This window comes from Hemitrygon akajei, chromosome 9 (assembly GCF_048418815.1).
Source record: "Hemitrygon akajei chromosome 9, sHemAka1.3, whole genome shotgun sequence".
NCBI lineage: Eukaryota > Metazoa > Chordata > Chondrichthyes > Myliobatiformes > Dasyatidae > Hemitrygon > Hemitrygon akajei.
This window is the reverse complement of record NC_133132.1, coordinates 76437749-76456039: the sequence shown is the minus strand read 5'-3', so window position 1 is coordinate 76456039 and position 18291 is coordinate 76437749. Positions and strand designations below refer to the sequence as shown.

At 40.6% G+C, this 18291-nt stretch overlaps 1 protein-coding gene across 1 annotated transcript in view; it reads left to right on the top strand.

Annotated features, from left to right (window-relative positions):
- The window catches only part of LOC140732802 (uncharacterized), a 237808-nt gene that overhangs the window by 197400 nt on the left and 22117 nt on the right, over positions 1-18291 (top strand). The window contains exon 5 of the mRNA XM_073055435.1: positions 14359-14494. Within this exon, the coding sequence (XP_072911536.1) occupies positions 14359-14494 (136 nt within the window). The remainder of the gene's footprint in view (positions 1-14358; positions 14495-18291) is intronic.

Sequence of the window (18291 nt, the reverse complement as noted above, 5' to 3'; positions counted from 1 at the left end):
CTTCAGCCACACACTCATCTGCCAAATCATCCTATTCTTCCACTGGCTGGTGCGTGACACAGGCAGCAATCCACTGATTACTACCCTGGAGGTTCTGCTTCTCAGCTTCCTACCTAATTCCTTCTATTCTCACTTGAGGACCTCCTCCCACTTCCTACCTATGACGTCAGTCACAATATGTACCATGACTTCCGGTTGCTCACCCTCTCCCTTTATAATGCTGTTGATCCAATCTGACCATCTCTGACCAAAATGCCATCCGGATGTCTTTTTCACATCATAACTGCATAAAACGTAGAACAGGATAGGACAGGAGCAAGCCCTTCAGACCATGATGTCTGTGCCAAGCAAGATGCCAAATTAAACTAATCCCTTTTGCCTGCACGCATTCCAAATCCAGATAACCCTGCCTATTCATGTCCATATGTAAAATCCTCTTGAATACCACTATTGTACTCATTTCAACCACCACTCCAGCAGTGCATTCCAGGCACCTGCCTTTCTCTGTGAAAATTAACTTAGCCTGTGCGTCCCCTTTGAACTCTTAGCTTCTCAGCTCAAAGCTGAGTCCTGGAAGAACGTTGTTCATGGCACAATCATACAGCAGCATTAAAAACGCCCATGAGACTGAGGGAAAATGAAGAAGGGTGAGAGGGGAGTCACAATATTCTCTCAGGTGGCTGGGCTCTCCCTGCAGGATGGGCTGCCCTGGTGGGACTTCATTCTGCAAAGGCTCACACTCCCAACATTGTGCTGCAGTGGAGGAAACAGGCTGCACGATCTTCTAATGTCATTAGAGTCATCTATGACTTACACTGGGCAAATGCCAGGGTGCTATAGGTGAATCAGAAGTTTCAACATTACTTTTCTGATGTTTGTGGAGGTTACACATTCTCCTTATAACCACACAGTGTTTCTGTTTCCTTCTTCATCTCCAGGACCTGGTTGCCGGTCAAACAACTCTTGTAAATGTCCCCTATTGTAGACAGGTGATTGGAGAGTTAAAACTTGTAAGAGAGTATGTCACAGGGAAACAAATTGAGGAATGTAATTGCTCAGAGCATTGGCTTGCTACACCATTCAGCCTAAAATAGTCTCAAAGTTCAAAGTAAATTTTATTATCAAAGTATATATATATATGTCACTATATACTACCTTGAGATTTGTTTTCTTGCAGGCATTTACAAGGAATATAAAAAAAACAGAAGAATTTATGAAAAGTTATAAATAACCAAGACTGATAAACAATCAAAGTACAAAAGAAGACAAATTGTACAAACAACAAAAATAATAAAAATGATCTCCTCCGACATTACAATGAAAAATAAAGCAGGACACAGAAATAGCCAATAGTTTTGATCTAACAAAAACACATAAGACCATAAGACATAGGAGCCGAATTAGGCCATTTAGCCTATCGAGTCGGCTCTGCAATTCTATCATGACTGACGTGTTCTCCCTCTCAAACTCATCCCCTTGCCTTCTCCCTGTAACCTTTGAATCCCCTACTAATCAAGAACCTGTCAAACTCTGCTTTAAATATACCCACTGACTTGCTCTTTACAGCTGTCTGTGGCAATGAATTCCACAGATTTACCATCCTCTGGTTAAAGAAATTTCTCCTCATCTCTATTCTAAAGAGATGTCCTGCTGTTCTAAAGCTCCACCCTCTGGTCCTAGAGTCTCACTAATCAAAACATTCTCTCCATGTCCACTCTATCTAGGCCTTTCAATATGCAGTAGGTATGAACAAAATCACTCCTTATTATTCTGAACTCCAGTGGGTACAGACCCAGAGCCATCAAACACTCCTTATACATAAACCCTTTCATTCTTGGGATTATTCTGGTTAACCTACTCTGGACCTTCTCCAATGCCAGCACATCTTGTCCTAGATAAGGAGCCCAAAACTGCTCACAATACTCCAAATGTAATGCATCAGCATTACATCCTTGCTTTTATATTCTAGCCCTCTCAAAACATTGAATTTGCCTTCCTTACTACACACTCAACCTGCAAGATAATCTTTAGAGTATCCTGCTCTAGGACTCCCAAGTGTCTTTATAAAAATAATTTAAAATGCAACTCTTGAATACAAAACATCCACAAGTTGTTTCATGCATTCTTTTACTTTTAAAAATGGGAATTTATTTACCGCGATATAATTTCTGTAGGATATGGAGAAACCAATATAATTTTTAGACTTTGGAAAGAGATAGCCAAACAAGAAACTATTAGTAGATGAAATGACTTTGCACTGTTCATTATTTTAATAAGGTGTTAAACTGGCCAAGGCTAAAATACAGTACATCAGTGATCTGTGCCTGTGTGTGATTGGAGATGGGAAGGAGAGGCATATGGTGAGACTGATTGCTGTTTCAATTCTGATCTGGACCCAGTTGCAGGCAATAAATGAAATGAAGGATTTTTGTAAGCATTAAACATGAATGACTTTTGATCCATTTGGGAAAATGCTTTAGAACAAAATTATAATGAACCATGCCACAGGTTCTATAGGGAAATGTCTCTAGCTGCCTCATCAACAAGACACAGAATGAACTAATAGGAGGTTTGATCAGCTGTCTGGGCCACACAAGAGTAACCAGGACTACATCGCACCTTCAGAATTTTCTCCTCTTCTGTGAGAAAATAAGTGAATTTTCCTTATTATTCCAAAAATCAGAATGGTAAAATGTGAGATGTCATGAATGTGACTCTGCATTCCAGAGCAGGACGGTAAATGCAGCCCTACAAATCCTGTCATCTCTTGAAGGAGTGCTGGTTAAGAATTTTTATACAGTCAGGTGGTTATTGCAATCTAAATCCAGAAGTGTGGAATCTAAACCTAGCCTTTGCAAACATGAGAAAAATAGAGCACAAGAAATCTCTCTCATAGTTATCAGAGTTAACTCTTGCTCATTGTCGACAGTGAAATTCTTTACCAATAAGATGGGTGTGTGATGGAGTGAGTCATCTCATTTTTGATAAATTTCCAATATTTAGGGTAGGCCTATCATTTAATTTTCCCAATTATAATGTCCTTGATGCATCATTCCATGTAATCTCCTGGGAAACAAACTTATAATCCCATTTCCCTTCCTATGCAATTCCCTGCAATTGAACCTCCCTCATACACGTTCCTTAACTCATCTCCGATTCTTATTGCCATTAAACCACCCAAAGACATAATTTAAGTGGCCATTTTGCAAAGTTTTAAGTCTTTGGGATATGAGAAACACCCAGAGTAAACTCATATTATCAGGGCGAAAATGATAGCAGTCTGCATAGAGGAGATCAGGACTGAGCACGGGCCCTGGGCAGTAAGATGGCTTTGACAGCTGGTGAGGCCCCAGTGATCGAATCTGTTAATGAAATTGAATGTTGATGCTCAATGACATTAAAAATTAAATATAATACTCATACAGCACAATAACAAGCCCTTCAGCCTCTATGGTCCATGCCAACCAAGCTTTACATCTAAACTCATCCCATTTGCCACACATTTGGTCCATAACCCTCTAAACATTTCCTACACATATACCTCTCCGAATGACTTTTAAATGTTGTTAATGTACTTGCTTCAATCATTTCCTCTACGGCCAGCTGAAGTCCTTGATGCGGGTTCAATTGTAACATTTAAGAGAAGTTTGGCTAGGTATATGTGTGAGAGGGCTACGGTCCTGATGCAGGTAGATGGGACTAGGCAGAAGATCAGGTTGACATGTACTAGATGGCCCTTTTCTGTGTTGTAATGTTCTATGACTCTATAACTGTTGGCAGCTCATTCTATATATTGACCAACCTTTGGTGAATAGTTTATCCATCATGTTTCCAGTAAGTCTCTCCCCTCTAAACTTAAACCCATGCACTCTAGTTCTTGATACACAACCTTGGGAAAACTACTGTGTGTGTTAACCCTATTGCCACCCCTCATGTTTTTACAACCCTCAATCTTCTATGCTTCAATGAAAATTGTCCCAACCTGCTCGACATCTCTCCATAACTCAGTCCCTTGAGTCCTGGCGACATCATTGTAAATCTCACCTGCACACTTTCAAATCTAATGACATCTTTTCTATGAGAGTGACTAAAACTGAACACAATATTCCACATGCAGCCTCGCCAATTTCTTGTATGACTGCAACATAACAGCCATTCTTCCTTCTCAGTGCTCTGACTGATGAAGGCCAGCATGCCAAAAGCTTTCTTCACCACCCTATTAACCTGTGATGCCACTTCCAAGAAACCATGTACTTGTACTGCTAGGCCCCTCGTTCTACAACACTCCCCAGGTCCCTACTATTCACTGTGAAAGTCCCAGTTAAGTTTGTCTTCCTAAAATATAACACCTCACACTCATCCAAATTAAACTCAATTTTCTTTTCCTGGGGTCCTTACCCAGCTGATCAAGATCTGTCTGTAAATCCTGACAACCATCTTCACTGTCTACAATAACATCTACTTTAGTGTCATCTGCAAACATGCTAACTATTGTCATCCAAGCACTGATAAAGCTAACAATTAGCAATAGGCCTAGCACCAAACCTTGGGAACACCACTAGTCATGGGCTCCAGTCCAAGAAATAATTTTCCACTATCACCCTCTACTTCCCACTACCAAGTCAATTGTGTATCCAATTACCTTACCCTCCTGGATCCCTTGTGATCAAATTTTCTATAGCAGTCTACCATATGGAAACTTACCAAAGGCCTTACTGAACTTAATATAGAGTACATCTGCCCTGCCCTTATCAACCTTGTGGTTTACTTCTTCAAAAAACTCAGTCAAATTCATGAGACATGATTTCCCTTGTACAAAGCCATGCCGGTTAATCGATAATCAACCTGATGCACCATCAATAACTCTCTCTGAGACGTGAAGGCGAGATATCGGCTTTTATTGACTGGAAGAAAGAACAAGCAGTAGTTGACCACCATACTACATCCTGGAGACTGAGGGCCGGGCTCAGGCCTCAATCGCCTTTATACCGGGGTCTGTGGGAGGAGCCACAGTCAGTGGGAGGGGCCACAGGAGCAGTCAGCAGGGGGCGTGTCCAGACAGGTATATGTAGTTCACCACACAACCCATACCTTGCTTGTATATCTTATTCCATAAAATCCCCTCTAGTAACTTATCTGCCACAGATATTAAGCTTGCTGCTCTATAGTTCCTAGATTTCTCTTTGCAACCCTTCTTATGTAAAGGGCTAACATAAGCCACCCTCCAGTTTTCTGGTACTTACAAAAATGCATATATCTCGGCCCGAGCTCATATAATTTCTTCTCTGGTTTCCCATAATGCTTCTGATCAGGTCCTGCAGATGTTTCCATCTTCATACTGTACATTTTAAGACATCCAGTACTCCTCTGCTGTAATGCATACTGTCCACAAGACATCCCCATTAACCATCTCATATTCATGTCTTTCTCCACAGTAAAAGCAGAGTCAAAATATACATTGAGGACCTTGCCCACCTCGTGCAGCTCATCTCAAAAGTGTCCTCTTTGGTCTTAGTGGGGCCCTATTCTCTCTGTACTTTTCTCCCCTCAAAACCTACCTATGAAATCTCTGGATTCTTCTCCATGAGGAATGTCATTATGTTTGGCAGAACTCCTGGTGCCTAGCTCAACATCTACCCCGTAAAGTGAGCTGGACTTGGTAGATAGCCCACTCTCCAAATAGAGAAAGATACCTCTCATTGATGGTATAATTACCATTGAGAAACTGATGAAAACATATTGTAAAGGCTCCAGGCCACTCCCATTGAAACACCAGTGTTTGCTGTTTCCCTGACACATGTCCTGCAATCTTTAATCTTTATTTGTGACACCACATACTAATACTACTTTGAAGGTTTCTTAACATTTCACTTAGAATGATGTCCACTAAAATAATGTTAAGAAGCTTCAATCAGTACATCTGATTGTTTTATTTCTTCACTGAAGTAAAGCAATCTGTATACTTGATTACTTTATTTCAGTGGACAGTTAGATAGCAATGTGAAAAAATGGATTACCTGTCTGAGTAAAGACCTGGCAGTAAAGGGATTTGGTTTCTTAGTGATAAATACGTCATATTTCATGTAGGAAGCCTCCAGCAATGCACTGGATGCTTCACTGTACATGGAGTAAGTGTAAGTATCATAAAGCCTCTTTCCTTCCATCACTAAACAGGTTAGTCCTGTATGTTGAGGAATGTCTTGCCCCTTATTTCAATATATGTTGAAATGTTCAGTAATATCAAGAATTATTGTTTAATGTATTAAACATATGTAAAATATTTTTAAATGTTCAACATTATCATGTTGTAAATTAACTCATAATTTTAGAATATTAATCAATGTTTGGGTTGAGTTGTTCTCCAATCTTGGCAATTTACTTGCAAACGTTTCGTCACCATGCAAGAAGACACCATCAGTGCGTTGTTCATTGTGGGGTGTTCTCCAAATGCTTGGCCTTTATATACTTTTCAATCAGCTGATTGGACATCATTTCAGAAACTTACTTGTGATGTGTGGCCAAGATCGGAGAACGACTCAACCCAACCATCAACCACCAGAGTTACACATCTTCTGAATTATTGTCCTAAGCATTTGAACAAGCAAAATGTTTAAGTTAAATTTCTTCATTTATAATTTACTGACACAATTACAATTACACTGATTATGTACTCCAATGTTATTATAAAATTGTCAGTATTGTTTTGCTTGTACATATCATCAACAGCTTAGAAATGCCTAACCTGATGTATGTACAACCCATACATACAAGTGAGTGCTTGAGAAACTGCTGGGATAGATTGGCCAGTTGCTGTGGGGCAGCAGGTATCCTCTACCACCTGAGAACTCAGTTTCCAGCCCCATTTACAGTGGTGCTAGAAAGTTTGTAAACCCTCTAGAGTCTTCTCTATTTCTGTATAAATATGACCCAAAACGTGATCAGATCTGCACCTAAGTCCTAAAATGAGAAAGAGAATCCAATTAAGCAAATAACAAAAATAACATTATACTTGTTTATTTATTTATTTATTTATTTATTGGGGGGGGGGGGGGAATGATCCAATATTACATGTATTTGTTGGAAAAAGTAAGTGCACTTTTGCTTTCAGTAACTGGTGTGACCTCCTCGTACAGCAATAACTTCAACCAAATGTTTCCAGTAACTGTTGATCAGTTCTGTACATTGGCTTGGAGAAACTTTTTGGCCATTCCTCCTTACAAAACTGCTTCAACCCTGGAATGTTGGTGAGCTTCCTTGTATGAACTGCTTGCTTCGGGTCTTTCCACAACATTTCTATAGGATTAAGGTCAAGAATTTGACTCGGCCATTCCAAAACATTAATTTTCTTCTTTTTAAACCATTCTGTTGTTGATTTGCTCATGTCTTTTGGACAATTGTCTTGTTACATTATCCAACATCTATTCAGGTGACGGATTGCTACCCTGACATTCTCTTGTAAAATGTCTTGATACAATTTTGAATTCATTGTTCCTTCAATGATTGAAAGCTTTCCAGGTCCTGAGGCAGCAAAGCAGCCCCAAACTATGATGTTCCTTCCATCATACCATAAGACCAAGGAGAAGAATTAGGCCATTCACCCCATCGTGCCTGCTCCACCATTCCTTCATGTCTGATCCTGGATCTCACTCAACCCCATACACCTTCCTTCTCGCCATGACATTTGATGCCCTGGCCAATCAGGAAACTATCAATTTTTGCTTTAAGTATACCCATGGTCTTGGCCTCTACAGCTGTTTGGGGCTGAGCATTCCACAGATTCAGTACTTTCTAGCTAAAATAATTCCTCCTTACCTCTGTTCTAAAAGGTCACCCCTCAATTTTGAGGCCGTGCCTTCTTGTTCTGGACACCTCCTCCATAGGAAATATCCTCTCCATATCCACCCCATCTAGTCCTCATTTGGCAGATTTCAATGAGATTCCACCCCCTCCCCCATAGTCTTCTAAATTCCAGTGGGTGCAGGCCCAAAGCTGCCAAACGCTCCTCATATGTTAACCCCTTCATTCCTGGAATCATCCTTGTGCACCTCCTTTGGACTTTCCAATGACAACACATCCTTTCTGAGATATGGACCCCACAACTGTTGACAATACTCCAAGTGTGGCCTGACCAGTGTCTTATAAAGTCTCAGCATTATCTCCTTGTTTTTATATTCTATTCCCCTTGAGATAAATGCCAATATTATATTTGCCTTCTTTACCACCGACTCAATCTGTAAATTAACCTTCTGGGAGTCTTGCACAAGGACTCCTAGATCGCTTTGCTCCTCTAATGTCTGAATATTCTCCTTGTTTTGATAGTAGTCTGCACTTTTGTTCCTTTACCAAAATACATTATCATACATTTCCCAACACTGTATTTATCTGCCACTTTTTTCCTATTCTTGTCTAAGTCCTTCTGCAATCGCATTGCTTCCTCAGCACTACTTACCCCTCCACCTATTTTCATATCATCTGAAAACTTTGCCCCAAAACCATCAGTTCCATTATCTAATTCATTGACAAGCAATGTGAAAAGCAATGGCCCCAATACTGACCCCTGAGGAACCACTAGTCACTGGCAGCCAACTCGAAATGGCCCCTTTTATTCCCACTCACTGCCTCCTGGCTGTCAGTCATTCCTCTGTCCATGCCAGTTTTCTTCCTGTAACACCATAGGATTTTATCTTGTTAAACAGCCTCATGTGAGGCACCTTATCAAATGCCTTCTGAAAATCTAAGTAAATGACACCTACTGCCTCTCCTTTGTCCACCCAGCTTGTAACTTCCTTGAAGAGATCTAACAGATTTGTCAGGCAAGATTTCCCTTCACAGAAACCATGCTGACTTTCACTTATTTCTCATTAGTCTGCAAGTACCCCGAAATCTCATCCTTAATAATAGAGTCCAACACTTTCCCAACCACTGAGGCTTGGCTAACTGGCCTATAATTTCCTTTATTTTGCCCTCCTCCCTTTGTAAAGAGTGGAGTGACATTTGCAATTTTCCAATCCCTCGAAACCATGCCAGGATCAAGTGATTCTTAAAAGATCATAACCAATGCATCTGCTATTTCTTCAGCCGGCTCTTTCAGAACTCTGGGTTTCCCATTGTATTAGCAATGGCACTCACTCCTGTTCCCTGACATTCACAAACCTCTGGCACACTGCTAGTGTCTCCTACAGTGAAGACAGATGCAAAGTACTTATTAAGTTCATCGGCCATGTCTTTGTCCCCCATTACTACCTCACCAGCATCACTTTCCAGAGGTCTGGTATCAACTCTCACCTCCCTTTTACTTTTTATATAACTGAGAAAAACTTAAGGTACCCTGCCTTATATTATTGGCTAGTTTACCCTCATATTTCATCTTTTCCCTTCTTAGGACTTTTTCAGTTGCCTTTTGTTGGATTTTAAGAAATCTCTATCATGCAATTTCTCAGTAACTTTTGCTACATTATATGCCCTTTCCTTGGCTTTTATGCACTTTAACTTCCCTTATCATCCGTGGTTGCCTACTCCTGCCATTTGAGAATTTCTTCTGTGGGACATGCCTATTCTGCACCTTGTGAACTATTCTGAGAACTATTCCTGGAAACTTCAGCCACCCCTGCTCTGCCATTATCCCAGCCAGCATCCTCCTCCAATCCTCCTGGGCAAGCTCCTCCCTCATGCCTCTGTCATTCCATTTATTCCATTGCAATACTGATACATCTGTCTTCTCCCTCTCAAACTGCAGTATGAATTCAATCATATTGTGATCACTGCCTCCTAAGGGCCCCTTTACCTCAAGCTCTCTAATAAAAGATGTATTATTACATAACACCCAATGTAAGATAACCTTTCCCTGAGTAGGCTCAAGGGTCAAGCTGCTCTAAAAAGTCATCTCATAGGCATTCAACAAATCCCCTCAATTGTGATCCCTGATTTTCCCAATCCCCTTGCATATTGAGGTCCCCCATTAAAATGGTGACATTACCCTTATTACATGTCCTTTCCAGCTCCCTTTGCAATCTCAACCCCACATCTCGGCTACTATTTGGAATCCTATATATGATTCCCATAATAATTTTTTTTACAGAGCCACACCACCGCCTATGCCTTCCTGCCTGTCCTTTCAATACAATGATACAATCCTTTGATGTTAAGCTCCCAACCATGACCTTCTTCAGGCATGACTCAGTGATGCCCACAATGTCATAACAACAAATCTTTAATTGCGCCACGAGTTCATCCACCTTATTCTGAAAAGTACATGCATTTAAATACAGCACAAGCCCTGTGTTCTTCACCCTTTTGAACTTTGCCTCCATTTAACTCTTTACACTGTCTGCATTTGTACCCAATCATTGGCTTGTCCTTCCTTACTTTCATATTAGACCCGTAATCTACTTGTAAACCTGATGGATCATCCTCAGCTCTATCATACTGGTTCCCATCCCACTGCATTATTAATTTAAACCACTCCCAACAGCTCCAGTCAACCTGCCTGCAAGGATATTGGTCCCCATCGGATTCAACTGCAACCCATCCCTTTTATTCAGGCCACACCTGCCCCAGAAGAGCTCCCAATGATCCAGAAACCTGAATCCCTGCCCCCTGCTCCAACTCTTCAACCATGCATTTATCTGCCACCTCATTCTATTCTTATCCTCATTGTCGTGTGGCACAGGCAGCAATCCCTTAAGATCCTGCGTCTCAACTTCCTTCCTAACGCCCTGTAGCTTGTTTTCAGGGCCTCCTCCCTTTTTACACCTATGTCATTGGACCCAACGTACATGACCTCTGTCTGCTCAGCCTCTCTACAGGATATTGTGGACGCCTTCAGAGACTTGGACCCTGGCACCTGGGTGACAAACTACCATCCATGTTTCTTCTTCATGTCCACAGAATTGCCTATCTGTTCCGTTAAATCTAGAGTCTCCTATTATTGCTGCCATCCTCTTTAGTTCACTACCCTCCTGAGCCAGACTCAGTGCCAGAGGCACAGCTGCTGTTGCTTCCCCCATGTAGGTTGTCCCCCCACAACAGAAGTCAAAATGGAGAACTTATTCTTGAGAGGGACAGTGATATGGGTGTTCTCCACTATCTGACATTTTTTCCTTCCCTCTCTTGCCAGTTACCCATTTATCTGTCTCCTGTAGCCTTGACGTGACTACCTCCCTGTAGTTTCTGTCTATCACCTCCTCACTTTCCCAAACAAGCTGAAGATCACCAAGCTGCTGCTCCAGTTCCATAACATGGTTTCTAAGGAGCTGCATCTTGATGTATCTATGCAGACACGACCTTGGGGGAGGCCAGGAGTCTCCTGGAAATCCCACATCTGACACGCAGAATAGAGCATTGGCCCTGCAGACATACTCCCCATTCTTTCAAGAGTTAGATTAAAAAAAAGAAATAACAAATATGTTTACTTACTTACCTCGTTTCCGCCTGTTCTCGCTGAAGCTTGCAGAGCCAAAGCCTTATCACTCTGGCTCAGTCCACTCCAACGATAACCGCTCCACCAGATGGTACCTCTCTTTTATGGACATTGGGTTTTTCAAGCTACACTCCAGACCTGTGCAGGAATGCTCCTAATGCATTTGTGCCGCTGTTCAATCAAAGACTCCCGCTGAAAACTGGCTGCTTTCTCAGGCTCCATTCCGGACCCACGCAGAAATGCTTATACTATGTCTGCGCCATTGTCCAATCCTTCACAGTTGGGATGAGGTTTTGGTGTTGGTGTGCAGTACCCATTTTCCTCCAAACATGGCAATGTGCATTTCTGCCAAAAAGTTCAACTTTAGTCTCATCTTTCTGCAGACCATTGGTTCAGAAGTGTTGTAGAACATCCAGGTAGACTTTTGCAATCTTGAGACATGCAACAATGTTTTTTTCTGGAGAGGAGTGGTTTCCTCCATGGTATCCTTCGATTAACACCGTTCTTGTTCAGTGTTTTTCTTATAGTGGACATGTGAACAGAGACTTCAGCAAGTTCTAGAAATTTCTGCAGGCCTTTTGCTGATACCCTTGGGTTATTTTTCACCTCCTTCAGCATCGCATGATGTACTCTTAGTATGATCTTTGCAGGACCACCCACCCCTAGAGAGAGTAGCAATAGTACAGAATTTCCTCCATTTGTAGCCGATTTCTCTTACTGTGGACTGATGTACATTTTGGTCTTTAGAAATGCTTTTGTAGCCTTTTCCAGTTTCATGCATCTCTACAATTTTTCTTCAAAGATTTTCTGAAAGTTGTCATGTTGCACATTGTTACGAATGTGCCGCAACTCTGAGGGGCTGAAGGGTACAAAGTCGCCCCCCCCCCTCCTTTTTGAGAATCGCAAGATCGCTATTAATTCGGGTCTGGGACCCAGGAAATGAGAGAGAGACACGCAGAATCCACAAGGTTTGGAATGTGTCCTGGCCTCAGCAAAAACAAAACCCCTGATAATGACTATTGTCTCTTGGAGACGGAATTGTGTATTGAGTACTGTACTATTCATTGAAGCCCCTCAGGGGATGACCAGAGTGGGCTGGTTGAGGGATTGCATCATCCCAACCTGATTGACATCTGAGACCCCGTGAGTAAGGATAAAAGAGGGTCTGGGGAACAACCCCTTTGGACGCACCAGGAGAAACGCTAGCAGTCCCGTGACAGTGTTTAATAGCGACAGCCGGTGGGGGCTCGTGTGCGTCCTTCCCTTGCCTGGGATTGGCGGGCTCACCACGGAAGAACGGCTTAGCTAAAGGAGAGGCCACAAGTGAACGGCCACACCAACGAGACTCCTGACGGATCGAAATCATAAAAGGAAAGCCGGCAAGTTTTTCTCCCAAAACTCTCTCTCTCTCCAACCATTGAAAACCCAGCGGTCCCCAAAGGCTGCAGCCTGCATGAACTGAGTGAACTTTATATTTCCATCGGACAATACATTATCCCCTAGACAATGATAGAGCTTATTTCTTATTGATTATTATTATACCCGCACTTTTAGATTTAGTATTGACGACGTATATTATCTGTATATTTGCATTGATATTATTTTTGTGTATTTTTAATAATAAATACTGTTAAAAATAGTATCATCAGACTTCAACGGACCTCTCTATCTTTGCTGGTAAGTGACCCAGTTACGGGGTTCGTGACAACATAAATAGATCTTTCTTGAGAAGAGCAAGCTCTGTCAGTAACCTGACTGAGGGCACCTCTACAACCCACACCTCCATTCTCACCTCATTGATTGGAACACCTGACTCCAAATAGCTTTCGTAGAAGGCATTACCCCAGAGGTTCACGTAATTTTTCCAACAAATACATGTTATATTGTATCATTTTTCTCAATAAATAAATGAACAAGTATAATGTTTTTGGTGTTATTTATTTAATTGTGTATACTTTGTCTAGTTTTAGGACTTATGTGAAGATTTGATCACTTTTTTTGTCATATTTATGCAGAAATACAGAAAATTCTACAGGGTTCACAAACTTTCTAATAGCACTGTATGACTTGCAATCTACTTGGGTTGTGAACAAATCATAGAAGCAGAGCCTTTCCTAGAAAATGGGGACAACCTGTATTATTTATTTTGAGCCTCCTTTCCTTATCCCTATTTGATTTACTCTAGATGTGCAACCCTTTGCATAAAGGTTGGGATTCTAGTTTAGTCGCTGAGCCATCACTGTCAGATAAATTGGTGTTAAAAAGAAATCCTGAGAATAAGTCAGTAAGAGACCAAAATTTCAGCATTGCACCCACCAGATGTTGGACGTCTATATATATATAGACGTGAGAGACTTGTTTTTGTCTCCATCGATCATGGCCTTGCCTTATGTTTGTCACTGTAAATATTCTGCATAAAAGAAATTAATGTGGTTATTGATTTTCCCCATTTCCACAAAGGTTCTTGATTAGCCAGGGCATCAAAGGGTATGGGGAGAAGGCAGGGGAGTGGGGATGACTGGAAGAATAGGATCAGCCCATGGTGGAGCAGACTTGATGGGACGAATGGCTTATTTCTGCTCCTATATCTTATGGTCTTATGTGTCTCTGCTTTGGGAGCTTACTCTAGGCATTCTTCACTTTCCTCTAGGCTCTTTAATATAACCACCATCATGAAATGTGGCAGTTGGCCCAGCAATTCTATCAAAAGTTTGTCTAAGTTTTCCTCTTGCTGCTGTTTCAGACAGAGAGTTTGACAATAGTACGAACACTCTACTTGCTATTGCACCAGTTACTCACCAAAATTCTCAGGGGAATGGGTATAGCAGGCATATCCAAAGTCATCTGGGAGGGAAGCAGGTATCGGCTTGAGAGATGTTTACTGTTACATCTTTGTCTGGACAAGTTCTACTTAAACCTGATGTTTCACCTCTGGCCAGGAACCAACTATTCTTATGGACAATGAGCCTACCATCCGTGTTGAAAAGGAAGACCAACCAGAAGCTTACCAGTGTGACACGCTACTTGCAGATGAGGTCGTGGCATCTATAAAGTACTCAGTGTATACTAATACTGGTATGTATTAAGGAAACTTCAGCCTTGATGATACTGCATAGAACATTTTCTGAGATTCATGATGTTACATACTAATTAAACATATTGGAAGTAATTTACAGTAAGTGTGAAGCTAATCGCCAGATTAAATTACTAATGCAGTTGAAGTATGCCATGGTCTGAAGGAAAAAAGGCTAATCAGAAACACTCTGAATCTTCTGAAAGGTAGGAGGGAACTTCGGGACTCTGCTGTGCAGGCACTGCCTCTTGCACCCCATTGACATCTATTCAGATTCTCCCACTTGCACCCTTATCCCTGGAGTTCATTCCCTTAGTCCACAGGAGCTGACCAGCTCGCAGCTCAGTTACCACTCCTGCCCATTAGCTTCTTTACACATTTTGCACATTATGCAAGGCTGTGGCCCTAAAATTAATATCAGCCAAAGCAACTTCCTTTATAATTGTCAGATGTTTATTTCACTTTTGCAGTGAAGTGCCACACCAGCATTTCCAACTCCCACTAAAACCAGGGCTGTTAAAACCATCAGACAATACTGTTATGCCTGCTTTCTGTTCAGTGCCTGTAGTGTTTACTTATCCCACATCATCATGTCCTCGACACTCAACCAATGTAAATGCTTAAAATAAACAGTAAAACTGAGTATTTTGAAAAAATATATATAACATAGATCTCAAGCACAAGAGATTCTGCAGATGCTGGAAGTGAATCCTGATATCTTGATGAAGGGTCTTGACCCAAAACATTTCAGCTCTCTATTCCTTTCTATAAATGTTGCCCTAACTTGCTGTGTGCTCCTCCGGCATTTTGTGTGTGCTACTGTCATGCAAATCTCAAGTTTGTTTAAGTGGCTATGAGCTCATACTACTACTTGACAAAATTATTGTTACATTGCTTACCTTCAAACTTTTCACAATGCAAACCTGCTTCGAAATAACTTTTGGGAAGCAACAACACTTGAAGATGTTCCTTTACAATCCAGTGTTCATTGCCTATTCATGGAGCAGGGGGGCTTAGGGGAAGAGAAGTGTCAACCATTTCATTACTGGCTGGACTGTTAAGGACAGAGATTTCTTTCCCTAAGGATCTTAGTGAACAAGTTGATATTATATAAAAACCTGGCAGCTTCCTGCTCATTACAATTATATGGGAATCTGAACTCTAGATAATTAATTGAAGTTTCTGCTGCCCATGATATGACCTAACTCCTACTTCTAGTCTAGGAGGTTATCACTCTGTAGCTGCCCTATTGTAATTGTTTGAGAATATCAGGAAGTATCTGAGATCCCTTAACTCAGTGCAGCTGAACTGAAGAGGTATGCCTGTTACAACTGTCCATCATTACAACCACTATTTGAAATATATTAGCTGTGAAGCAGTCTAATCAATCTTAAGCTCTTATTATTTACCCTTTTATTTTGATTTTGATAAATAAATATTGTTCTTTAAATGTTTTATGTCATATTTTTTATTATTTCATTGTAAGTGCACTTCCAAATTTCCATAGAACAGCAAACTGAGGTAGAAATCCTTTTAGCAAGTAAATTGCAATGTTTTATCATCAAACATGCCTGACTTTTCTGTAATTACCAGGATTACACACATTAACAGGGTTGAATAACTCTTGTGATGGCACAGCTCTTTATATAAAACATTATTATTAATATACTTCAATGAAAATAACTTTACATTTCTCCCAAATTATTGCCATGTTCCTGAGCACCTTGAAATGTAATGTTAAATTTTGCATTAAAAACACTTTCGATGAGGTTATGAAATTAATCCATTTTCCCAATCCAGACTCTATAGACTTGGATTATTTTCCAGTTTCCTTTACAAATGTGAGTCCCTTGCAGAGACAGAAGGATTTATAGTGGGGAATATATGTAGATAAGGCAGAGGAATTTAACAAATACTTTGTGGCAGTTTTCACAGAAAACTAAAACAAAAATTCCAAGATTCCTAAAGAATCAACGGTCCTGACAAGTGAGGACGGAAAACAAATCGGCATTATTAGAGGTTAATGAGCCTGAAGCATGATAAATCCAGAGCACCTGATGATCTATATCCCATTTTGAAATAGATGGCAATAAGATAAATGGATAGATAGAAGAAAGATGGTGACTGGCTCTGTTTATCATCTCCGTTCTAATATGACCGAGCAGATTCAACATGGCTTTATGATAGGGAAATAATGTTGAACTAATTTACTGGGGTTACTCGAGGCTGAATCTAATCGAGTAACGAGAGTAACCAGAAATCTACAGCAGGTACAATCTCACCAGCTTTCCATTTGACTCTGGAGCACTCGGATAGAAACAGTACATGCGTCAAGCTGCTATTGATCGATTACTGCTTGGTGTTCAACAGCAACATCCCCTCAATACTAATGAGCAAAATCCATAAACTGGGCCTCTGTACCTCTTCCTGCAACTTGATACTTGACTTCCTTGTCAGTCAGTGCTGATTGGTAATAACATCTCCACCTCGCTAACAATCAACACAGGCACACCGCAAGGATGAGAGTTCAGCCCACTGCCCTACTCTCTCTGCACTCAGGACTGTGTGGCTAGGCACAGCTCACAAGTTACACTAATTATTTGGCTAGGAGGGAGCAAGTAGGATGAGTAGTGATAAAGATGCAAAGAGGCTGCAAGAGGCTATTGGCAAGTGAATGTGTAATAAAAAGGCAAATGGAGTACAATATGGCAATATGTGAGGTTATCCACATATAGAAGAGTAATTCTGAATATATTTTAACATAACTTTAACAATTCAGAAACAGCTTTTTCCTCTCTTCCATCCGATTTCTGAATAGATATTGGACCCATGAACAGTACCTCACTCTTTTTTCTATTTCTAATTTTGCACTACTTATTTAACTTACGTAACTATTATATATATATGTATACTTACTGTAATTCATAGTTCGTTTTTTTTCTATGTATTGCATTGTACTGCTGTGCAAAGTTAACAAATTTCTGGTGATATTAGATCTAATTCTGATTCTGGTTATATTCTATATTTTAAGAAATATTGATACAAAAAGGGACCTCATTGTCTTTTAAAATGTCATTTAAATTAACATGCTGGTCCACTAGATGATTAGAAAGGGAATTGGTATGTTGCCTTTTATTGCAAGAGAACTGAGTAGGGAAGGCATTACTGTCATATCCAGAGAGACTGAGTATACTAGTATTTAAAACACATACGAGATGGCCTTATTAGAGAGCTTGACAGGGAAGAGGTAAACATAAGGAGTCTAAAACTAGGGAGTGGTTGGGTATGTTGTTTGGATCTAATTGAGGAGAAAATTCTCTAATCAAAGCACTATGAATTTTGGAATTGTTTATCTTGAAGGGCTGTGGTGGATCAGATATTTTCATTCATGTTAATAGATATCAGGACATTAAAGGAATTAACCAATACGGGGTTAGGACAGGGAAATAAATTACCTTGTTGAATAACAGAATAGGTTCAAAGGCCTAAATGGGTCTATTCCTACTCCTGTTTCTATGTTCCTACAAAATAAACCTTGGAATTTATTTCTATCACCCTTTCAGACAGTCCATGTGATATCAAAACAACTCATCACAGGTACAATTATAGTAAATCTCCTCTGCACCTCCATCCAAGGCCTAAAGGGTGTTGTCCTGAAATGGATCAATTCTAAAAAGAATGTCAAGTGTTGGCATAGCAATAGGATCTTCCTACATTTGGCCTTTTCCAACAGGATCCAATGAGCTGGAATGTAATTGAACCAGTAGTCCATTTCTTTTGGCACTGTGACATCATCTTC